Source organism: Struthio camelus, chromosome W (assembly GCF_040807025.1).
Source record: "Struthio camelus isolate bStrCam1 chromosome W, bStrCam1.hap1, whole genome shotgun sequence".
In the NCBI taxonomy this organism is placed as follows: domain Eukaryota; kingdom Metazoa; phylum Chordata; class Aves; order Struthioniformes; family Struthionidae; genus Struthio; species Struthio camelus.
The window spans coordinates 55075228-55100672 of record NC_090981.1 but is presented as its reverse complement, the minus strand read 5'-3'; the positions used below and the strand labels follow the sequence as shown (position 1 = coordinate 55100672).

The 25445-nt window shown below is 37.0% G+C and overlaps 1 protein-coding gene across 2 annotated transcripts in view; it reads left to right on the top strand.

Annotated features, from left to right (window-relative positions):
• The window catches only part of LOC104147827 (WD repeat-containing protein 70), a 146991-nt gene that overhangs the window by 13234 nt on the left and 108312 nt on the right, over positions 1-25445 (top strand). For both annotated transcript variants that reach the window (XM_068924694.1, XM_068924693.1), the window contains exon 6: positions 24061-24120. In XM_068924694.1, coding sequence (XP_068780795.1) covers positions 24061-24120 — 60 coding nt within the window. The remainder of the gene's footprint in view (positions 1-24060; positions 24121-25445) is intronic.

Here is a 25445-nt window from a genome sequence, read left to right as displayed (position 1 = left end):
TCCAAGGCTGTACTCTGATTTGGGCATGTTTCCAAAATGATATCCAAAGTTCTAGGATTGTTTGGAGCCACTTTTAAATTTTTTGCAGCGGTTAACAAGACATACCAAATACTCATTTGTTTGGAATGGAGGAAAGCCATTTCCTGCTGATTTATATGGAGAATTTAAGTAGACTATAATTACTCCAATTAGAATTTGGCTGTGGGGCCAGGCTAAAAATCTTTGTCTTATAAAAATAAATAGATGTTATGGGAACTTTAGACAACCTGAGGAGTTTTTACCTTTAGGCTGAGAGTGAGTCTGTCCTGGTAACAATAGAATCTTGTTTACCCAGTCATGTTTCATCTTGTCTAAAGATTAAAAAGTGAACTGAGGGACTTGAAGAAAGATCTGGACTGCTTACAACTGAACAATGCAATTTGTTGCATGTGCAAGAGAGATAGAAAAATGCAGTTTTGAGGAAGGCATTCCTTTTGAACTACCTTTATTTTTTGCCAGCATATCAATGACTAGGTAGCAATTACCATTGCTTTCAACTTCCTTTTGCTTTACCTTCCCATATGGTCGGGAGGAAAAATGCCTCTGGAATATCTGTGTATAATATGTTTTTGGGTCTTGACAGAGTTTCTGCTGTAAGAATCAAGAAAACTATTTTCTTTATATAAAACTTTGACCAAGTCATTATAGAATTATTTGTATTAAATGTCATTGATGGGGCTGCTGTTGTTGGTTGCTTGTTGTTGCTGTTGCTGATTATTTCAGACATGAATTTGAAAAGACTTGCAAGCTTTACAAAACTTAAAAGAACAACAAAATCAACCCCCTGAATTTTGTATACTAAGGCTTATTATAAAAATTTGAGATAATTAATCAGAAGCTGGAAGAGAATACTTACAGTAAGAAACTGGGAGTGTAGGGCTGATGCATCATATTGGCACTGTACAAGAGGAACCTAGTAGGGTAATTCCCCCAGCAATTATTTATCTTTCATAAAACAAGGATGGGTATTTGCTTCCCTCCTCTCCAGCCCAGGGCCCCAGCATAAGTGCTTACCAGTAGTCTCCAGAGAAAAACATGTGCTTACAAAGTCTCTATATGTCAATTCTGTAGAGTATGGTAAGGCCGAGACTTCTCTGCTGTATGCCATACCATGCCTTTTTGGTAGCATGATATTGATCTTAATAATTTCACTGAATATGAGAAATGAGGATGGGGTAAGGGATCGCTTAAGCAAATGGGACGTAGGCAAGTCCGTGGGCCCTGATGGGATACGCCCATGAGAGCAGCCTCCCGCGTCAAGGGAGGAATAACCCCACGCACCAGTGCAGACTGGGGTTTTGTATAGCATTTATACCTGCTGGAAAGCAGCTGAGCAGAGAAGGACCTGGAGGTCCTCGTGGACAAAAAATTGACCGTGAGCCAGCGACGTGGCCTTGTGGCCAAGAAGGCCAATGGTATCCTGGGCTGCGTTAGGAGGCATTGCCAGCAGGTCAAGGGAAGTGATCCTTCCCTCTACACAGCCCTGGGGAGCCCACACCTGGAGGACTAGGTGCAGTTCTGGGCTCTGCAGTGTAAGAGAGATGTGGAGCTGCTGGAGTGAGTCCAGCAAAGTGCCAAGATGATGATTAAGGCACTGGAGCATCTCTCCTGTGAGGAAAGGCTGAGGGAGCTGCGGTTGTTTAGCCTTGAGAAGAAGAGACTGAGGGGTGATCTTATCAACGCATATAAATATCTGAAAGGAAGATGTAAAGAGGATGGGGCCAGACTCTTTTCAGGGTGCCCAGGGATGGGCACAAACTGAAACCCGGGAAGATCCGTCTGCATCTAAGGGAAAACTTTTTCCCTGTGAGGGTGGTCAAACACTAGGACAGGTTGTCCAGAGAGGTGGTGGAGACTCCATCCTTGGAGACATTCAAAAGCTATCTTGACAGAGTACTGGGCAACCTGCTGTACGTGGCCCTGCTTGAGCCAGGGGGCTTGGAATAGATGATCTGCAAAGGTCCCTTCCAGCCTCAACTGTTCTGTGATTCTGTGAAATCCTAGGATTTTTCCTGTATAGATACTTAGTCCTGCGATTTTTATTCTGTGTTTTTTTTGTGTGGTAATCAGTATGTCAACTTGACAGCTTGTCAACTTGACAATTTCTTAACTTGAAAGTATTAAAAAATTAGAGATAAGTAACTTTGGTAGTATAAAATAAGTGTCATGATCTAGAACATTAATTATTGTTACTACTTTAATTATTGTTACTTTTTAAGGAAACTTAGAGATCTTATTATCTTCCTCCTCTTTTTTTTTTTTTTCCCCCTCCTCTTTGCTACTTTCTGCAAGGACCCTTCATCAGGTTGGCCTGACCTGATGGAGCCTGTGGAAAGCTCCTTTGCAAGCTGTTAGTTCCACTTCTAAATTTGGAAAGGGACCTGTTAAGACTGATGCAAAGTGTTTCTTCACCTCTGGCTCAGATACTGTGCGACTGCAGAGCTCCCACACTTGGAACATGAGATCCAAATGCTCTTTCCTCATACACCCTTGGTTTCTTTGTAGCCAGAAGACCTAATGGAAGCTATTGCCCTCAGAGAGTAAAAGTGTTGTTGTCTGCCTGCCATGTTTGAGGCGTGGGTAAATTTGAGGCTATGCAATCAGTGACCTACCTTTTAAGGAAAGAAAAATTCTAAGTCTTTCAAAGCACGTAAAGTTTTAGATGAATATTTCAGTCACGGGACTGAACTTTCTTCATAGTGTTACTTAACAAAAATAGGTAGCTCTAAATGTCATATGAAATTCAATTCATGCAATGACATATGAACATATTACTTTATTTGCTTCCAGTAGAAGTTGGGATCTTTCAGGTGAAGCTAAGCTGGAGGTGAAGGGACCAGAATTCATTTATTGCTTAAGAACCTAAGACACTTAAGAGCCAGCTTGAAGTGGGGACTGCCTTCTTACAGAACACTTTTATTGGCGATTGCGGCAACAAATTTCCAGAGTACTTTTATAAGGAAGCACAATTAATGTATTATGCATTCCACACAGTAACAGATACAAATGGAAGATGTTATTTTTCTTTGCATCTGGCATATGAATGTTATCTTTTTCAAAAAGTTATTCGTACTCTAAACAGGGTAGTGAGAAATACAGGTGTATAGAACTTTTGCTTGAATGAACAGGAAGTAAAGTGGATGATAACAAGTATTTGAAATATTTATGATCAGGATGATTAAATAATTTTAAAGGTCTGTATTTGAAGGAAAAGTGTAAGTGACATGTAGTTACGTTTCCTTTCCAAAACAAGTCTTCACAGGATTTTCGATTAACGAATGATTTATGTTAAACTGCTGGAACTGCAGACTGCTCCAGTGGTATCCTTGGAGAGCAATTTTGTTGACTCTTGGAATGTCTGCTGTTTGTTTAAAAGATGGCTTTAGATTTTTATGAATGTGAGACTGCCCCATGTAATGTTTTACAACTGCTGCAATGGCATCTCCTATTTGCAGGTGGGCACTTAGCAGTATACAGGGACTATACATACTTGATGTTGACACTATCCAGATCACAAAACAATCATGCAGAACTTCCTTCCTTTACTCTTAGTTACCTTCTTCTGTATTTTAATACCTAATACAATTATTTATTAGGATCTTGCATAATATTTTTGCTCCCTTTTCTGCTACCTACCACCTTGTCTAGTATTTATAAATGTTTATTCAGCTTACATCATTGTAACTGAGGATTGATAAATGTTCACGTAACATTTATGGGAATATGCTACAAAATTTTTTTGATTTCCTTTCATAAATCAAGACGTACTTTTTCCAAAGGAACAAACGAATCATAAATTCTAAATAATAAATTTCTATTAACCATCTCCTTTCATGCGCCAAATCTCAGGCTTTTGAAATGTGCTTAAAGCACATTTCAGATTTTTACTTGGATTCCAGTGAGTGTAATTGATGCTTTATGTAAACTGTTCATTCCTTTATTCTGCTAGAAGTATTTTATTTTAACTTTTAAAATTATCAGTGTGTTACATTTGTTGTTTTTGTACAAAAACTTTCTGAAATGTCTCAAAGAATACCTGCTTAATGAGGAATAAAATAGAAGAAGAAAACTGTAAAAGAAACCTTTAAGCTCTTACGTCTATTCATGTGAGGACTGTAATGTAATTTTAAAAAGTCAGGTGAGTTAGAAGTAGTATTTGACTTTTCAATTAAAATACTATTTTGTAAAGCAAAAACCATTTTCATATCATTATCATCATGTTTGAGAATAGTGAAAAGGTGATAAATTATGTAACCTTTCCCTCCGAGTTAAAATAAGCTTTGTGGGGAACCCCTATGCAATAGGGACAAGAAGCTTTTTATTTATTTTTCTAAATGAGGCTTAATGCAATTAACTAATAAGTAGCTATCTCATGAAGCTTAGCTTAATTTCATAAGGTTAGGTTAGTAGATCCTTTTCCATATAAATAGCTGTATTGACTTCAGTGGGGCTACATACGTGGATTTCCAACTTTGTAAGTGGGACTGAACATGCATATTCAGTGGGACTACCAGCATTGTATGTTTCCTTTTACACTATTGATGAGACAGAAAGTGCAGACAAAACACTTGGAGTTTGATTAAAACAGGAAAGAGAGTATTTGTGCTTTCCACTTTTGTTTCCGGGCTTAATTGGTTAATCAGTGTTAGTAATTTAAAATGTGTGATATGTTATAGCAAAGTGTGTTCTCAAGGTGCAAATAATAGCTGGTGGAACTAGGCAGCCTTTATGTGTCTATATGAGAGTGGCGACTGACTCCTGAAATTACCCCTGTGCGTTCTGGACAACTAACAGCTGTGTCAAGCTCTGTGCGGGTTAGCTATTGAGGAATGTACCACGAGGACATGGGCAGGTTGTTCAGTCTCTGCTGTTTTGGCTGCACTGCTATTTATACTTGAGCTACCTAGCTGAAACACAAGTTTGAGTTCAGCTATGTGAGATGCAGTCATATGCTCGCCTTCAGATTTATTTGGTAGGCCTTACCCCCGATAATGCCAAATAACATCAATATTCTGGGCTGCAGAGTATCGTTCTGCTTTTCTTCCCCAAAAGTGCACTAGGGGGCAGTAAAAACATCTTAGATGCACCACTGTCTTTCTAGAACTGCTGTTTGTCGTGCATAGTTTCTGCAACCCTCTCTAGCAACCAGTGTGGAAATTGAATAGTACTTACTATTTACTCTCTGAAAACAGTTTTTAAAGTAAATAGTACTTTGTAAAGCTTTTAATTAGATGCATGGAATTCACTGCAGTGAGTACTTGTGTGTTCTTGTGTATGAAACACTCTGTCTCAAATAAGGGTTGGACTCAGTCCACCGAAAGTGGCCCTTTTGCAGTACACAGCCTCAGTCCCACTGGTCATATTGGATATAGTAGGTCACCTTTGATATCACAATGAGTATGAATTCATGAAATAAGTCCTGGAAGAACTGTGGATATTAGCAATAGAACTTAGTTTTCTTGTGCATGACCAAAACTTCTGCTGTGGAAAAACCAGTATTGTAGAGTTAAAATATATAATTAATTCATTTAAAAACATTCTAGAATGAAAACAAAAGCTAGAGCTCTCACTGATATGTGAGTTGTTTGCATGGAAATGCTAGAATGCTTGAGTTGATGTTACTCTTTTTTTTTTTTTTTTAAGACAGATATTTCACAAATATCACAATATAAGTGGTATATCCCTATCGCTCACTGTACAGTGGGTGTATTTGTAGATGAATTCAGATGTCAGAAAGAGATGAGAATCTTTTTTAGAGCTACAGTGTCCTATATAAGGAATTATGATGATTTTAACATTACATATGCCTTTATTAGCTTAGATAAATTAGCTAGTATCTTCCTATCCTGAAGTACAGGAAACTATAGCACTTAAGACAATGAGCAGAAGAATTTGGAAGAAAGTCCTATTTTTTTTTTTTCATTTTTCATTTAAAAGGTGAAGCCAAAAAATGTTTCTTTATGTTATTCATATAGCCTTTTTCTTTTTTTACTTCCTGTTAAATAATGGGATTGTGAACTTCTGAAGATTTGTTGGAGGATGGTTTAGAAGTCACGCAGGCTTTATCACAGAATCACAGAATGCTTGAGGTTGGAAGGGACCTCTGGAGATCATCTAGTCCAACAATCCTGCTCAAGCAGGGTCATCTAAAGCACGTTTCCCAGGATCGCATCCAGGCGGGTTTTGAATATCTCCAGCGAAGGAGACTCCACAACCTCTCTGGGCAACCTGTCCAGTGCTCTGTCACCCTCACAGTCAAGAAGTTTTTCCTCCTGTTCAGATGGAACTTCCTGTGTTTCGGTTTGTGCCCATTGCCCCTCGTCCTATCACTGGGCACCGTAGAGAAGAGTCGGGCCCCATCCTCTTGACAGTTTCCCCTCAGATACTTATACGCATTGATGAGATCCGCCCTCAGTCTCCTCTTCTCCAGGCTGAACAGCAGCTTACATCTTTATATGGAGTGAATGAATATGAGTGAGTGAAATGAACCGATTTTTTAACAAAGACTTCCCATCTCTAGCTTTTTTCTTTTATTTCAATTTATTAAATGAAGTGTGAAAGATATCTTGGTTGAGTTGGACCATGTAGCTTTCACATATTGGAGTACTCCATTATTTAGTCTTTTCCTCGTATATCAAGAAAAGTCTATCCTATGGCCAAGATGTAGTAAGTCTGTCATACCAATCAGGTATGTAATGTACTGTGGATGACTTTATATTGATCACATGACAGGTAAGCATGTAGTTATGATGTGATGCTTTGGGTTAGCGGTGGGGCTCTTGGGGCAGAGGGTAGTAAGTCATGTGGCTCACTAGCTCTATGCTTTGTTCCAGTGGGCTGGATCAAGTCTATGGACTGCATCTTATCCATTGGTATATTAAAAACAGAGGCAGTGGAGGAAACCCTTCTTCTCCAGGTGGCCAAGATTTATTCACCATGTTCATTGTTTACCTCTTGGGTCTTGTGAAACGGTGATGCTAAATCTCCAGAATTTCAGAACAAACCAAGTGTTGGCAGGACAAATGCAAGCACAGGAGAAAGACGGTTGTCAGTAGTGCACATCTGCCTCAGCCCGTGATTGGTGCATGTCTCATTAGTCAAAGCTAATTGCAGGGACTTGGAGCCTCCTCGAGTCTTTAGTGTACAACTGTGCTAGTTCATGCCTTTTCTGAAATGCTGAAAATGAAAGTCGTGAAAGACTCGAGTTTTTAGTGATAATACAATAGCTAATGAGAAAGATTGAAATACCTTGGCTTTTCTCTTTGCGGGCAACGTTTACCATTCTCTTAGTATATGCAGCGATTGTCTGCTCATTTTGCTGTTAGTCGTTGTGTCCAAGTGACAGCTAACAAAAATTAATGAGGTTTTCTGAATGTTATCGAGCCTTCTCCTTTGGATCCTACCTTTATATTTACTGCAGATTGAGTAAGTATCTCTTGCTTGGCAGTATTACAGTTGTGCTACATAAATGTGCAGGCATAAAGCAAATGTTGCATTTGTGAAAAAGGCTGAGTTGACAGGATTGAAGGGGCTTGATTAGCAATAAAAGATCAAATTTCACTTAAAAGATAAACTATATCCATAAATATGGTGACAGGTGCAGACAGAGAAATATAAAAGGCAAATCATGTCAGCAGTAGGTTTCAAGATGAATTTCCAGTTCTTTGGAAAAGGTGAACTCTCATTCTTCATATCTTTTTTCCTGTTTTTTTTTTTGGGGGGGGGGTGGGGGGAGTGCCCTAAGGAGAAGAGGGGAAAAAAGTGATTAATTCTTCAGCTTTTGAACTACACCTGAATGGCAACAATTAAGACACTTAAAGCAATTACATCTTCAGCTTTTTGGAATTTTAGTGTACAAATTCCAGACTAAAATGTTCCGGACTTTTTGTTAAAACAGAACGTAATGTAGATTTATGTCTATCAAGAACTTTCTAGGCTTAACTTAAAATATAAATTGGGGTAAGAAGAATTGTAGCTCATAGAATAATTACTGTTTCTTTCTCAAGTCAGTAATCGCCATTCAGGTTTTGTGCATCAGCTGGTTTATTGAGACTTATCTGCCATTTTCTTACCAGCCTGGTACAAGGGTGTCTTGGTCTTGAAACATGCTGTGCTCTGCAAAGAAAGCAAACTTACTTGTTAGGCTATAACCAACCGCATCTGTAGGGAGCAGCTGGCTTTCAGTGCTACCAGATTCATAACCTTTTCCAGGACAAATAGTCAGCAGCGTATGTCTCTTGCAAGGTAAATGTCATGATAAGTGTTCTTGTTGTCTTAAATATAAGACTAAACATGTTTCTGTGACATTCCTTCTTTAAGTAGATTAATTGTTTTACTAGCTTTTCTACCAACTACCAAAATAAATACCAGGAATGGAAATTCAAAAGAAAAAATAACTAGCTTAAATATCCTTAGTGTCTACAAATTGCCAATACCTATTTTACAAGACCACAGTGACACAGAGTACTGAATCACTTTAAAGTAACCCTCTCTTGTTCTATAGTTTTTGAGTCTTGGTCTTTGTGAGTGTTCTGTGCCTTGTTAAGACTCTTTTAAAAATCAAATTGATTTTTAACACCATTGATTCTTTCTATGGAAAAAATGAAAATTATGGAGAAGATGTAAACTCCCACATGCTTGTTGCTTTTTTTGTATCTGTTAAGTCTGCCTTAACAGATCTGACTAGGTCTGCCTTTTCTGTAGGTTTTCCTTGCCTTGCGTGGATTTCATACGTGAGTGTGCGGGTGCAGGGGGTGAAATGTTGAGCCACGTAGAAACATGCAATAATTTTATGACTGACATCAGTGGATGTGTGACATCCGGTATGAAATCCTAGAAAAAATGATGCCAGAGTAAACCTCACAGAGTATCTTAATAGAATATATTTATAAAATTCTGACATGGATTTCTTTTCTGCCAATGATATATTAATTTTTTTTTTAAACTACTGTTGTTCCTTAGTCCTTCAGAGTTGTTACCCTCTTAAAGATTAAATACTGTGTTAATTTCTTTGGGTGAGGGCAGCTGGTTGTAGTTGCTTTCTGGTTTCTCCTGTGATTTTTTTTTTTTTGTTTGTTTGTTTTCTTCTGCCACAGACCTGTACTCTGTGGTAACAGATGTTTCCTAAGGTGCCTTGTAAGGATCACGCATACTGTTGCTTCTCTGTGTTCCCTTCCTGCTGGTGTCCTCCTCTCTGGTGACTCCAGGTCAGGTCTTTCTCTTTTCTGAAAAGGAATCTCTTAGAAATATATATTTTTAATATTAAATAATGTTTTTTATTGTGATAGTACAAGTCTATGAGGAATGGAATAAGAAAGGAAGTTTCTGCATTTAACAGCTGTATTTAAGGGCAGGTCCTTTCAATCATCTCTAAATTAAGGGCTTAAATAATAGCAGACTTAGTCCAGTTGTTGTCCATAAAATATTTTTATTAAGGAAGGCAATTGGGATACACTGAATACCCAGTGAATTTATGAGAAGGCCCAATGGCGGTTTGGTGTGATTTCCCCAAGTCTCGTAGTCGAGCAAGAATCTGCGGTTAGTGTTTGAATGCAGAATGAGCAGAAGCCATTTTAGGCTCTGCATTTTTAGCAAAAATGTTAACTCCCCAAATAAGATAAATGTCACAATCTAAATTAATTATAACCAAGCTATTTGTAATGCTATTTTAGCAAGCATCTGTCCAAATCAAATGGTGGTTCTGAAAACTAATTCTCTCCTATCAAATGATAGTTGTCAGCTGTAGTTTAATTCTATGTTGTTTAATGTAATTTTGCATTAGTTTGCCTCTTGGGAGTTGTCTCATAGTGTAGGAGCTCATGGAGGGTGCAACCCTGTCTGATACCTTCAAGGAGAAACCTCATGGTGGACTCTGCAACCAGGTTTGGTTGAGTAGCAGAAAATTATAGAAATTATGCAGCTTTTCTGGCTGATAAAGAGAATTTTTTGTGTTTATCTGCATCTTGAAGTATTGGATTGTGTCAGATGTATGGTAGCAGATCTTCTATAGTACGTTTCATCAGGAATCAAACACAGCAGTTGGGTAATACAGAGATGAATTAGGCAATTAAGAATCAGTAGTATGAGAAAGTACTTGATCACAGAGGAAGGTAGTGGGGTAAGAGTTCAGTGTGGATCCTTTGCTATTAGTGAGGGAGAGCAAGTTTCAGAAGAAGAGTTTATATAAGGTGCAATATTACTCTCCAGGTGCAATATTACTTTCCAGGCAAGAAAGTATCTTCAGGTTATATTTCTCTGGCATTTGCACAACCATTAATGTAATTGGTTCACCTTTGGAAATAAATTGAGCATGAGAACTTCCTAATAACTATTTTGATTTAAAGTTGGGTTTGCATATTTTTTAACAATTTCTGCTGATAAAAATAAATTCAGGAGTGACTGAGGCACAGAAACTGTGAGAGAAAGGTAACTCACAGCTTTACGGATTATATATTAGGAAATATGTCTTGAAGGCTGGGAGCCTGTGGGAAAACCTGATGTGTAATGTGTTTGTATTTGAAATAAGGTGAATTAAAAAAAAAAATCTTTAATCTGTGACGACTCATCTCATAAAAGAAAGCAACCCACCTTTAGTTTTAAAACACTGCATGGCAACACCTGATGATACGCTACCTGAGCCTCTATCTCTACCGTTGTTCTTGCTGAAAAGGCATGGAGGCAAGACTCTGAGGCACACTGACAATAGTCTCTCTATTTGGCACTTTTAAAATGAGAAGGGCTTACTATCTAAGCATCAGGCTTGACATACCATATCTTGTTGTGATTTCAAGTTCTAAGGGGTCATCTTGGGTCCTTTCTCCGTTGGGATAGATTAAATAGTGTGCGGTTTACAATATTACTTGTGAGTTATTTATGAGTTTAAGTGAAAGTGTGTGAACGGGCCTATTGTTTGAACATTAACGATCCTCAGAGAGCAAGTATCTAAGCTTACGAAAAAAATCCAGTGTCTTGGCCAGAAATCCCCCACTCCCCTTATTGTGCAAAATTCTAACAGTGCAATGTGTATCTACTCTGTGCCTGTCAGTATTAATAGATACTTCTAAGCTCTTGATACCCACAACCAACTGCAAAAGTCTATTTATATGCATTTACTCACTCTTGCTAACTTGTTCCCTCACTTATCTTCCACACCACTGGAATTGTTCAGTATCGTAGTGACTGTGAGGGTTTGGGAATGCATGAATAGTTTATGGTGGTTTTTAGGACATTTTTGTACATATTTTTGTCAAACCACTGATTGTATTTTAAATGCAGGGTTCTTTTGCTGTCTCTGTTTTCTTGTTTCTGCACTGCACTGAAATTCAAAGGGAAAGTGATTTTCAAGTAAGAACAGGTTGCCATCAATGTCAGGGTTTTCTCACTGTAATAGATTACCTTATACAGTAGTTTGACTTCTACGTGAAAAAATTGGTTTACAAAGGGAGACTTCACCTAATAAAGTGAACTGGGAGGAACTTCTCCCTATCTGTAGAAGTGTAAAAGGATATCATGGAAGGAGCTTGAAAATAAAAGGATACCATCATTCTCTACTCTGACATCCATTTTGGTTTCTCAAGCTGGGTACTACCTCTGGTTGCCAGATATAGTGAGAATGCTGAGTGCCTGATGTGTGATGAATCTCTAAGGTTGTCCATGGAAGGTAAGCTAAACTTGAAGGCACTTTTCTTTGCATGCTTGCTTTTTAAGTGATCTGTACACTCTTGCACTTTATCTTTAAACAGAATAATGACATTGGAAAGTTCAATGTAAAGCATTTCATTTTGTAGGCCTATCTACTATGCATTTCATGGCTCCCAAGAGGTAAAAAGTAAACTATTAAAGCGTCCTGGGAAACGGTCAGGCCTAGGGCAGCAGGAGGTGTTATGTGAAATATCATTGGTTCCAGAATTAAGCCCTATCATTCCATGGCCCACGTGTCAAAGGGGGATGTCAAACGTAAGGTTAATGAGAAGGATTCAGGCCTACAGAACAAATCCAAGAAATAGGAGCTGAGTTCTGCCCAAGCCCAGCTAACTGCGCATTTGGGAATCCTTGTTTTGACTTCCTTCTTAGTTGTCTGGAAAATGTCCATAACAGAATTTGAAAAAATTTGAGACAAGGTACTTGGACTGCATTTGATTCAGAGTATTTGTAGGTTGTGTATTCCTCCCTATCACTGCAACTTTTCATATGGACAGCCAATAAGTGTTTATATGCTCTCTGCTGCTTTCTCATACTCATTGTTGGCTTATTTTATACTTTTATTTCTCTTTTGGTAAAGTAGAAGGTGATACCTAGGTTTAAGTACTTGCTTGTTACAGGAGAAGTAGTATTGGAGGTTTATTTCTTGCGTATTTGTGGAAATAGTAATTAGGGAATCATGCTTTCCCCGGTAACTTCAACAAAGTCAGTCAACCAGGAGATAAGAAATACTACAGATCTATTTGTGTACTCTATAACTGCAAAATTTCACTCATAGTATGAGTATTAGGCACAGATTTTTTTTTTTAAATAATGTGTTCCTTTTGTTTATTTTATTTTGTAAACAAGCTTGTAAGAACCTTAGAGTATCTCAGTATATTTCAATAGGGTATTATAAATGCCACTTATTAGTAGTCTTCCTTATGGCTTCTGGCTTGGTAGAACCTAAGCAGCTCAAACACATGAACTGACTTGCCGTATTTATTAATGTATCATTGTAGCACGTCTGCAAGAAGAGGCATTTTTATCCCATTTAAGACATGGTACTTGGACACACAGGCAGTGTCTTATTGAAAATCTCACAGAAAATATGTTACAGGTTCTATTATCTGGAGTTCCTAATGTCTAGGACTATTCTTCTTTCTCTTAACCCCCAAATAAAGGGATAGACTTTAGCGTGAACATCAGAAGTCATCATCTCTATACTGCATGATTGTGTGCGGGTAACAAATACCTTGGTAACTGTCTATACTGTCCAAGTTGAAGATGTATGCTGTTATTAATCCATCTCTGCTGGATTAACAAGGTTGTTATGTACAAGATTAATAGTGACTTAATTTAAATCATTTGTGCCAAACTTTAATTTTAGATTATAAACATAAGAAGACTCTTCTGTTCACTGAAGTAGTCTTTGTGTAGGATGAAAGATCTGCAGCAGCTCCTTGTGCACTGACAAAAAGTCTATCAAATAATTTAAGGGAAGATCTCATTGGACATATCTAATATTCTACACTTTGACAGTTGTGGAGTGAGAACTATATACAAGGGTTTAACATAACGTGACTACAGGGCAGTAAGGAATGGCATTTTTGATTATTTGTTGCCTTTCTCCATGCATGCAGCTAAAAGTGTGTGTTGTCTAGACAACGTATCTTTACCTTAATCTGGGTTGAAATGTGAGACTGCTACTTCTGTACGCTTTTATACTTCAGATTCCTTTTAGAATGACTACACAAGCGTTGGGTTTGACATGTGGACATCTTTCCACTAGAAAATGTGTTGGGGGGGGGGTCATTGCTCTGTTTCCTTACAAGCCACAATTAAGCAATAATGAATAATAATTGTTTAGTTGCTATGTAGAAATTAATGGCTCTATATTTAATCATATATCTTGCCCTGTTTAATTGCAGTCATGTGGAATCTTCAGAGGTTTCATTACATTTATACAAATTAGTATTTTTGGTATATGCTGGAGACATCTCTCAATGCATAGGTATCATAGTAAGGCATATAATATAAAGCATGTTTCATAATTCTTGGGCACATCTTGATGATAGATTTAAGTATGTCAGATGTATCAACTGACTATACTGCACCACTTTTTTTCTAAGATAACTGCTTTAGTTGAAGGAATATACCTGAGCCAGAGCATGGATAAAGGTGTGTGTGTTTTCCAAGCGTGGACCTCGTGTATACAATATAAATGTATCTTTCCCTATTTCCGGATGCATAAAGTTACTTAGCAATTTATTCTCATGTCACATTATATAAAATTGTGCTGCTGTAACGCAGCTTAAATGTTAAATATTTTGAAGGTAATTTATGGGTGGCGTGGGAGAATTAGTAATCGAAACAGTAATAGAATTGGAACCAGCTGTGGGTCTAGATAGGAAATTGTCCTTCCTTCCTGCGGTAACTTAGACATGTTGTAATTTTTGACCCCCCACCCCCCCACCCCTAACCTATGGTTGTAGATCTTCTCTACATGACTATGTCGTGTGTTTTCCCCCTCTCTCCCCCTTTTTCTTTCTTAGTTTAATTCTGTGTCCTAATTTATTGGTAAGTTTATAGATAACGGATATCTCCGTTGCTAACTGGGACTATATGAATAAATTTGTATCTCTTTTAAGATCTTGGGAACAAATATTTAGATGAACACCTTTTAAAAATCAGAATTGGAGAACTGTTGAAAAGTATAATCTATGACAGCTCTCTGTCTCTAGAGATATGATTGTTTAGTTTTGCAGACTGCAGTGTGAGTGAGAATAACGGGATCCCTTAGGAGCCTAATGAACTTGTTCAACGTTATTGAATGAAACTCTGTAGCAGATTCCTTATGCTAGATATTACTCAAATTTTACAGATCAGGAAACTTGGGTATGCAGAATTGAAATAAATTGCACAAATTCAAAGGTCAAGCATTAGTCTGCATCTAAATGGTGTGTTGTTTCAATTTTGGTGGTAAATGCGTGTATATAGGTGAAGTGATATGGCTTACTAATGTGGTGGCCATTATAATGGTGTATGAGTTCTTATTAGTGTCGGCTTGATATTTATGAAATTCCATGCCAGAGTGATCACCAGAAGCCCGAGAGTAAACATCAGGCTCTTTTGAGTACATGACAAATGCATTTTATTTCCATTGTAATAATCTCCATGTGTCTCTTGACATAATCACCACATATTGAACATCTACTGCTTCAGGCAGCTTTTTAAATTCTGATGAGTCCAAAAGTAAAAATTTAGAAAGAAGTGCTGCTGATGAGTTTTTAAACTCTTAAAATGCTTTAAGGCTTAAGCTCTTTAAGCTTAATGAAACTTGCTAAAGAAACAATGATACTTATTCTACTGCATGTATTATTTGAATGTACTTCCATAGAGCCCGCATCACTCAAATTACCTTTTGCTGCAAAAGCCTAATCGTTTCACTGACTTTTAAAAGAGGAAATATACATTATAGCTGAAAGGTTTATAAAGATGGGAAGCATTTTTTGCCAAAAATGTCAAAATTTTAGTAGAAGTGTGGTTTGAATTCTAAAATAGTTCATTAGATTTATTTTCTGTCTCGAAATAAAATTATTTGAGAACAATAAAGCTTTTTTTGTGGCTGAAGAATATCTAAAACTTCTACTTACTGCTTCTGGCGTTCTTATCATAACCTTGGTTTTCATAGTTTTTCTTGGTAAGTCAGGTGAAAGAACTTACACGTTTTTTTCCCCTAAAGTTTACTAAAAGGTGATATAATAAAATGTCTGTACAGTTTAGCTAGAAGTACAGTGTAGTGTGAGTTTAAGGTAAATAATTAAGTGGGCTAGTTAGCAAGCTCAGAAAGTGTTATGCTTTAAGGAAAGTTTTGTTTCAGTCTGGTCCTGTATTTCATGTTGTGTTCTTGCATTCTTTCATGTATATCTTCTAGGTCATATTCCCTGCCCTAGAAATCCTATGCAAAACCTACGTGGTACAGAAATTCTTATCGAATTGCATGTGAAATATATGAATGCCAAAGGGAAACCTGTGTGCATCTGAACTAAGCATTTGGTACTTACACGTCAGAAAGAAGAATGTTTGCAGTTCTTTTTCCTCTGTGATTTCAAAGTTAAGCTATTCGTTGGCAATATATGTAGGTGTATATATACGTGTTTGAAACTGAAATGGTAAAGGTAAAATAGTCAGGTGGTTATATAAGCAGAATATAACGTATCTGGAATATCACCAGAACGCTCAGGTTAAGAAAATTGGTCTTCCGGAAACTGCAAAGGAAGCTTGAAGGACTACAGGCAATTTTAGATTTAAATCAGTTTTACCAGTGATTAGCTTTTTCCAAAGCAAATTCTGAAGTGCATTCCTCTTGTGTACATTGTGAGAACAATTCCTGGATCATAAATGTTAATATAAACTGTGATTTCATTAAACAAGGGCTTATTATAAGTTTAGAAGTTACCTGAATGTGATTTTAGAATCTTTCGTGAAAAATAGCAAGCTCCTAAAATGTGGAACTATCTCCCAGGAGAAAGGTCAGGCCAGCTTTTTTGTCTACTTTAGAAGTATGATGTTTTTATAGATATATATCTGAGATCTAATTGTAATATCTTTAGAAAGTTGTTAAGCCATTGGAGCCTTTTCAGAAGGGGACATGCCACTAAGTGTCAAGAAAAGAAAGAGGCGATTTAATTTGTGTTACCTGTCGTGCCTGGGGGCAGTCTCTTAATTATCACTAATCTATCATCTCATAAAATACATTCTATCTGACTTACAATAGCATTATGAATTTGTGGTTTTAGGCCATCGTGCATAGGAATGAAGATTTAATCTAAGGCCTTTTCCCTGACTTGTTAAGCCTGGCAAGACTCTGGCTGAGATCACAGCAAAAATTCATGAGACACTGAATTGGAAGATGTTGAGAAAAGCTAGCCACAGTACTTTTTCCATATTAAATAAATAAATTTATTTCCTTTAGGCTTTAGAGAGGAAGTTCATCTATTTAAACTCCTCCTCAATTTTTGAATGCACCCCAGAGGAATGCATCTTATCTCATTAAAGAAATGAATAATCTCTCCTTATTCTTCTCATGCTTAAAATTCAATACATGACTTCTGTGCTCTTCTGAGGGTAATCTGAATTAGAAATGACGACTGAGGAAGATGGTGTTCTTCAGGGCCCTTTTAGCATTTCTGTTCATTCTGAAGGTTTTCTGCATTTGTCATGCAGTTATGAGTTATCTGTGTTTTTCCAAGAGTAACAGATATTGTGGGTGTATCATGGGAACATCAGCCAAGATGATTCATAGCAGTGTTTGCACGTATCTTCCTGTTTTCCGTAATATTTTCCTTTTTATCTTTTTCAGGCCAAATTTTTAGATAATAAACACGCACATGCGCCTTGATTCATCTAACCTAATCAAGGCACCTATGTTAGGAATTTAGTTGCCTTATACTCCCTGAATAGTTCATGAGGAGGGAGAGCTCTCCAGATGATTCAGATTTTTGATACACTTATTCTTTTTCTGTCTCTTCTCGAAGGCTACATAGGAAGTCTGAAGTAACTGTTTTCTTTATTTACATCAAATATGTAAACTTATATTATATGAGTCCTGGCCAAACTGAATTTAATAACATACATCAGAATACATCTGTCAACTCTTAACACCTAAAAAAGAGGAAATTAAAAGTTGTTGAAATATATTCTCAAATCTGGATGCTTCTTTCTCCCTGCAAGTTTGTGGATAATACATTCCTATAAAGCAGAAAACATTTCTATTTTCATGTTGCTATAAAACACCATTTTATCCATCACTCACTTTTTTTTTTTATTTTTATACTCCATCTTTCTCTCAAGTGTATTCTTGTATAGCCTCTTAGACATTTATCTTCACTTATTAAGTCAGGGAGAAAAATAGTAAAAAATCATGGCTCAGAGCAACTGCCTGTTTTACAAGTAATGTGTTCTTAATCATTGCATGAGGAGTAATTTGCAGAATAAAGCATGGATGTTGGTATGTGTTTGTTTGCAGAAGAAGATTTAAAATAAATAGAAGAAAATCAACCAAAACTCTTATTACTGTCTTAAGGTGTCACTGCTATCGTGGAAAATTCCACTAGGTGTCCAAAGACTTAAAATATAGCGCTAGTCTGATAAGAGGAATGAGGCATGTTTTCTTCTAGATCCGTGAAATGCTTTCTTTTGCCCTACTTCTATCCTTCTTCTGATACCATTGCAGACTCAGTGTGCAAGATTCTGTTCTCTCTGCCCATCATCAGTAGAGTTGTCTGTTGCGTTTCATGTAATGACGCATAGGCAGTATCCCTCCGAGTTGGAGGCAAGATAGAAAGAACTGTGTGCTTGTGGCTCAGAACCTAAGTGCGAGGCAGGGAGGATGTGCAAGTGTCCCCCTGTTACGTTTGTTGGACTTCTGTTGCTTTGTTTGCCCTGAAAAGAGAAGAGTGTGGGCTGGATTTAAGGTGATATTTGAGAGATACTTTGACCTGTAAACTTAACACTTTTGACATAGAAATTAGCAAGCAACAGCAAACGTTAGTGGCTTTTCTGTAGTCACTTTTAAAGGAAAAGTTATTTAAAGTGCTCCACTAATTGGATTAGCGTGTAGTTTTGATGGAGCACAATGGCAGGCAGACTTAGATTATCTGTGACACTGTTATGAAACAATTTTTCTGCAAAATTCAGTGGTTTTCTGCGCAGTCTTAGCTGTTTTAGGCTGCGAAGCTTGTGGTGGTGTGCTTCTCCACTTCAGGACTTACCATGTTGGAAATCCCACTTTTCTGTTGGGTGTTTTGATGAGTTGTCTGCCCATTTGTTTTATTCTTAAGAGTCTCTTAAGAGCGGTTTCTTTCAAGATATCAAATAACTTACAATAGGAACATTGTTATTAGAATACATTATATTTCTCTCTTTAATTACTTCTGCTACTCTTGATTACTTTTTTATTACACTCGTTTCTTTGCAACTTTGTTGGAGAAGAATGGAAGAAACAGAAAATTGTGCTTGACTGGTCACGAGGAAAAAGATTGCAGCATGGTCCACCTGTATGACGCAGTCTAAAATTTAAGATCCCTTAAAATAACTCCTCCACTTGCTTTTCCATGCTGGTCAGCCCTTGTGGAAGGGAAGAGAGGAGGCTAGATCAGTCTATAACAGGCCTTAAAAGAAAGCTTTTAGTTTAAGTGTCATGTTCATGTTTGAAAATGAAGTCCTTTTTTTTCTTAATTGCCAGAAGGCCTAGGATTTGGATTATTAAAACATAATTTTCTGCAGGCAGTCCTTCACATGGGGATTTGATTAACTGCTACTACTTAAATAGATTAAGGTAATTTCATCATCATTTGATGCTCGGACTTTTTTCCCCCTCCCACTTCCACCAGCTGCTCCTGTTATCCGTTAATAACCCGATTATCCCATCTGTCTTAAAGGGAGTCGGCAATCTTCTGTGTCAGATGACCTCTTACATATTTGCTTTATGAAAGCCTCGGTTTCACCAGAAATAGAGAGTTGTCAGTAAAGCGTAGCTCCCACCTCCTTTTTCCTCACTCCTTTCCATGGACAGGCAGCATCATCCTGCATGTGGAGTTTGCCAAAGCAGAGACCCCAGAGACTGGGGAGTGAGTGTTTACACGTTTCTCCTGGATGAAATCTATTAGAAGGGGCTTTTTTAGTGTAGTGCTTAAGATATCTAATGTGAGTAGTAGCCAAGCCTACTTTACTATCTTCCGACCGCTCAAAATGCGCTCAGATTTAGTTTAATCGGTTGGAGTGTTAAGCTGGAGCAGCATGGTTTTGGCCATGCTACACCATAGCTGTGCTGCCAGAGTGGAAGTCCCTTCGAGACTCTGGCAGGTCAGTGATCCAGGAGAAGTCCTGAGAAGGGCAGGAGATAGCCAGAAAAGGAAACTTCTTATTTGCTTCCAGCATGACATATGATCTTGAAACCCTCAAGGAAGACAGGATCCTCCCTCCTGGAATCTAAGGACAATTCTAGACACAGGGAGAAGTCTTGTTTCCTCCTGTAAATTGTAGTATTGTGGATGCCCAGAAAAGTTCCCCTTTAAAGGCCTGGCTTGTGAAAGATGCATGCAGTTTGCAAGCCTCTTCCAGGCAGGACAGTTTCCATTTACGAAATACAGAAAGACCTCTGCAAAACAGAGCAATAAAGGTACATTTAGGCATAAATGTGTGCATCATTCTGTCCCTTTCTTGTCTTTTTTCTTTTTTTTTCCACTTTCCCAGAAGAGATTGGATTCTAGCCCGTGGATTTACTTATTTATTTATCTTTCTCTGCTATGTCAAGGGTGGATGAGGTGGATACATACTGCCTTTCTCCTCAAGTTCAGTTTGCAGTTATTGTGTTTGTGAGATCAGCAGAGTATCTCTCTGACCTATGCTTTGTTGTGCTATTGTGCAACGTATACTTTGTTTTTCACAAACTTTACTTTTATCCATTTAACCTAATGAATATAATCTGATTTTTCAGATTTCCAAAATGATCCATCTATTAGCAAGGCTAACAGATGGTTACAGCTGAGATTTTTTTTTTAACAGTTAAGTTCATCTCTCTGTTGTTGTCTAGTGGAAGGTTTTTTTCCTTTCTGTAGGACCGAAGTTTCTTCCTAAGCCAAAGTGGACTTATTGTATAGATACCAGCCCCTCCTTTTTCTGCTTCCTGTGTCTCTCTGTCTGTCTGTCTACAATATCTATTATTGTCCATACCCACAATCCTTGAGGATACAGGATATCCCTTAGGATATAGAAATCCAGATTTTAACTGGTTTTTTTTCCTCTTTTTATTCTCTCCTCTGTCCGATTTGAACTACGTTATTGGATTATTTGTGTTTTGTCTTTCCTTTTTCTCAAGAGATCTTGGAGACCCTGACCTAGTTTTAGCCTATGGTTTCTAGTAGTGCATTTTCGGAGTGTTGGTTAAAGATGAGGAAACTCCCATAACGAACAGAGGGGAAAAAGAAGCAGTATCTGGGGACGGTGGCATAGGGAATGGAAGAGTGATGTGAGGCACAGGAGCTTAACAGTCAGCTAGGGATGGAATTACCTGAAAAAATGCAACTAAAAACTGCATCCATTGTTCCTGACTTGCGGTATCCCTCTGCAGAAATCATTTAAAAAGTAGGAATTGCTTTTCATTTTTGCAAGAGTTCACAAACTCTTAGAATACACTGTTTTACGGATTTAAGACATTAATCTTGTGAAAGCTAAGGAGTTAAGAAGTTTTGTTAAAATATATGGAGATAGGTTAAACCAGAGCTAATTTCCTTTATTTTTTGATTAAGTGGAAAGAGAAATTTCACATATTATCTTTGTTCTGATCTGGTGTAAAAAAAAAAAAAAAAAAAAAAATCTGTTAAGGTTTCATATTGCCTTCTTTTAATTGTGATACAAAGTTTTCGGAATAGCATTATCAAGAAGATAAAAATCGATGTTACATAAACTGGCAGGTGAAATCCAGGCAGCAGGTGGAACACTGCCCAAAGCGTACCTGCATGTCTAACTGTTTTTTCAGTTAGCCAGTCTTGTTGTAATATTTCAAGATGCAGGCGATTCTGATGTTCAAATCAAGATAAAATGTATTAACTACGTTTTTCCTTGAGAGCATGAAAAAGGCTTCTGTGATTTTCCTTGATCTTTGGAATGCAATAACTGGAAAACTAGTAGTTGTATCTGATTTTTTTTGTGTGTGTGTGTATGCATATGTTGTTGCGGGATAGAGATATTTATAGTATCCTCTGTAATTTAGGAAGTTCAGAGTTACTAAAATAGAATAAACTTTTTTTTTTTTTTTAAATGTGTGGCTGATTTTTAAGATGTTATTCCAAGATGTTATTGCTGGAGGTTGTTATCTTTAATTTTTTTTTTTTCAGTAGTCTAAACAGTTACTTTAACCGTCAAGAATCCCTTGGACACTGCAGAATGTTGCACAGCTACCGCTCTCCAAATGTTCAACTTTCAGGCTCAGGCTGTTTGATTTATCAGGTGGCAGAATGTATTCATACCTGTTGTTCTCACTTAAAGATAAGTAGCCAGAAGTGTGTTCAGCGTGAGTGTACTTTTCAACAGATACGTGTTTATATGAGTTTTCACTCTTCTCATTAAAAAAGGGATTTAATTATTGTCACCTGAAGGAGCTAGCAGTTAAAATTAGACAAATTTGTTCTAGCACATTTTGTTTATTAATCTAAAGAGTTGTGTGAAAATGATTGTTGTGTTTGTTTCAACTTTTTAAGTGCTATTTTTAGTAATTCTGCAGTATGTTAGTAAAAATAATCTAAACTACGTAAGTTAGAACTAACCAAGAAGCGTAAAACAGCTAACTGAAAACAGTCAAGCTTGTCACTTACTGTTGTTGACACTGGAAGAGTGGTCTCATCTGTTCTATTTGAAATTTAGGTATTCATGGTTTTTTTTGGGGGGGGGGGGAGTTGAGTTTTTGGAAGAATTCTTAAGGTAGTTAAGAATTAAATTCAGTGCTGACGTAATCTAGGTGTACAACATAAATAAAACCTGCTTTTGTGAATTGGAATGTAAAATAATCAACTTTGCAGTTATTAAGATAAGAGTGACCCAAACACCATTTCTCCTTCCAGCAGTGGAAGAAGTTCCTGGGGAAAAACTTTAATTTGCAGTAGTGGTACATCCTTTGTTGTGGGTGACAACAGCATGACTCTTTGAAACTATTTGTATGTTTTCTTTTCATGTTTATCTCCATTTTTATAAAATGTGCTTAGATGGCAAGTACAGTCAAAAGCTATTGAGCAGTTCTTGGCATCCCCAAAGAGCAAATACAGATTTATAGTGCAATGAATGATCAGTCATGGACAACTTCATTTGTAATATAACTGTAGTTTTCTCTAGGTGCTTTATTGTGTTGATTGAACAAAAAATTAGATTTCATAATCAAAACTTTACTTGGAAGTTTTGACTTGCACCTATTTCTCAACTTGTAAACCGCTAGGGCTATGGAAGTGGCTCTTGAGATGTCATATGGACTTTCTTTCATAATGTAATGTCCTGTGTAGCTATTTCTAAAGCTTTACTGTTATCTTTTCACACTTAACCATGTTCCACAGTCTCATGAATATGTTGTTACTCAGGTGCATCTACAAGATTTCCATGCTTACACCAGAGTTTCCTTTCAGGCGTCTGTGACCATCCTTTGATGTGTGGTGTGTGTGTGTGCGGTGAATGTGAAAACAGTGGGCATGACTCTTCTGTTGGCTCCTCTCTCATATGTGTGAGAAAGGGGGAAACGGCTATATAGTTGGTTTGGGAATCAGAGCCATTGTTAGTGACAGGAGTAAGCTTAGGAGAAGGGTAGGTTTGACTAGATGAAAGACAGTGAAAGTTGCAGTTTTATCAGGGAAATAAAGCTGATAGAGCTGGAGGAGAAAACAAGAGTTTACAGGAAATTAGGCTGATCCTTTAGACATTTTCTGTAGCAAGAGTTAAAAAGGGCAGGTTGAATCAGGAAAGAGATGCAAGTTTTATTGTGAAGAGTGCTTTAAAATTATTTTAAAATCAAACCTTGGCAACAGAAGATTATAACCAAGATGTCTGGCATCAAAATGATAGATTGTGTCTGTTTTAGGAAACTTAGCATTTGGACAGTATGGTTCAAGTAACCTTTGTAGAAGTACTTCAGTGATTCCAAGGTTTTATTTCTTTCTGTCTAAACTAGCTATTTTCATTTTTGTAATACAGGTGTTACAGTGACGTGTTAGCTGTTTTAAACTGTAATTGCCTTTGATTTGTATTTTGCTGTTCAATATGCTATGAAATACACTGAATTATGTTGTTCTGACTTTGTTAAAATTGAAGTGATAGTCTTGAAGCCCCATTAGAGCTGGAGGTAATCACAGAAGTGGAAGTGGGACAGCAATCGATGATCTTAATAAAGCATATAGATAACTCCTATGACTTCATTAGCTTCATGGATTCCTCTTATTTGAAAAGTCATTGTGATTTAGTCAATCCATCATATTATACAATTCAGGATCAATATAGGTATTGGTAATGAAGAAGTAGAGAGAATTGTAATGACCTTTCTGAAGAGAAGAAACAGGAAATCTTTTACTTGTTTTGTTAAAGCTTTAAGATAATCTTTTTTTAAACTGTTTTAATTCCTCTTATTTTTAGGGGTCTATCCATGAAAATAAAAATTGGAATTTAATGTCTTTCTCATTTCTTAACCTCAGATTATGGCTGATGTGAGGGAAACATTTCTTAACTTTATATATATTGTGGTAGGGGTTTTTTTGGTTATGGTACTGTATTCATGGAGATGGATTTTCTTTTTTTTTCTAGAACCCTGTCAAGAAAATTCCAGATTCTCATGAAATTACACTCCAACATGGGACAAAAACAGTAAGTGATAACACACATTCAATACTCTGTTTCTCCAGAACTGCAAAATACTGCTGATGAACTGTACAGCTGTGAACTTGCTTGGTTGCCACTATAGCAAAACTTGAAAGCAGTGGGAGAAAATAGCTAAGTTTGTGCAGCTAGATAGACTGGAAGTCTGAATGTATGAACAAAAAACTTAGTTTCTGTGTGTGAAGATTGTGGTTACTGAGGTTGCAGTGCTGCATAGTTGAAAAAAAAAAAACCTTACCAATCAAAAATCCAGAGTAGCTTGCATGGGTGACTGGGCAAATCTTGAGCTGCAGGTCAAATTAGACAGCGTATTTCCCTAAAGCAACTTAATTTTTCAAAGGATTTAGAATTAGTTGATGATGGAAGGCATGTCTGAAATCCTGTTCAGACATTGGTGATGTATGTAAGAGTCTGGACCATGGAAGAATTTTGACTTCAGCCCTAAATTTTATTTCTGATAGAAATGAGTGGTGATTTAGAATTTCTGCCATTGGAAAATAATCGTTTTTGTGCTTTGGTGTTTGTCTTGCATGTTGGCATTACAAAGTAAGAAGAAAACAGATTGTACTTACTTGAATCTAAGATGTTTCCATTATGTGTACCTAAGGAATTAGCCATCTCCAACAGTCTTCCAGAGACCCTTCTTTTCAGAGTTAACTCTCTGACGTTTCATTATTCTGCTGTGATGCTTCCATACTGGAGCTGCTGACGTCAAAGAAAGAAATCTTTTTCCTTTAGAACTTCGCACCACCAATATATAACAAAGAAATTGTGACAATTTTTTTTAAGTGATAAGTTTCCCTTGCTTTCTGTTCAGTTTCAAGATTAAATATAATAAAAAAGTTACCGCAGACGGAAAATGTCCGTTGAGTAATAGATGTAACGGAGACACTGAAAATAGTAAATGGGAGGGGGATTTAGAATGTAAACTATAACACTATGTTAAAATTAGTGGGAAAAAATTACTATAACTTCTATAATAGGTTTTAATACTTTCAGTACTTTTTCAATACTTCAAAGAGGAAAAAAGGATTGAACTAGAGCAACTTACCAATAAATATATTATTAGTGAATTTTTTCACCAGTATTTTTATTGTTGTAATGTGAAATCTCCAAAAGAATTTTTTATAATGTGGACTCCCCAGAAGCTTTTTGTTCCTGTGGCTCGGAGTTAACAGCAGGATATCACGATATCAGACTTGTCAGTTTCTTTTTATCTCCAAATCTAAATCTACAAAAATTTCTAGTTTTTTAACCTGTTTTAATGTATCGTACAGTACCTGTTGTAGAGACTAAATCTGGCATAACATTTC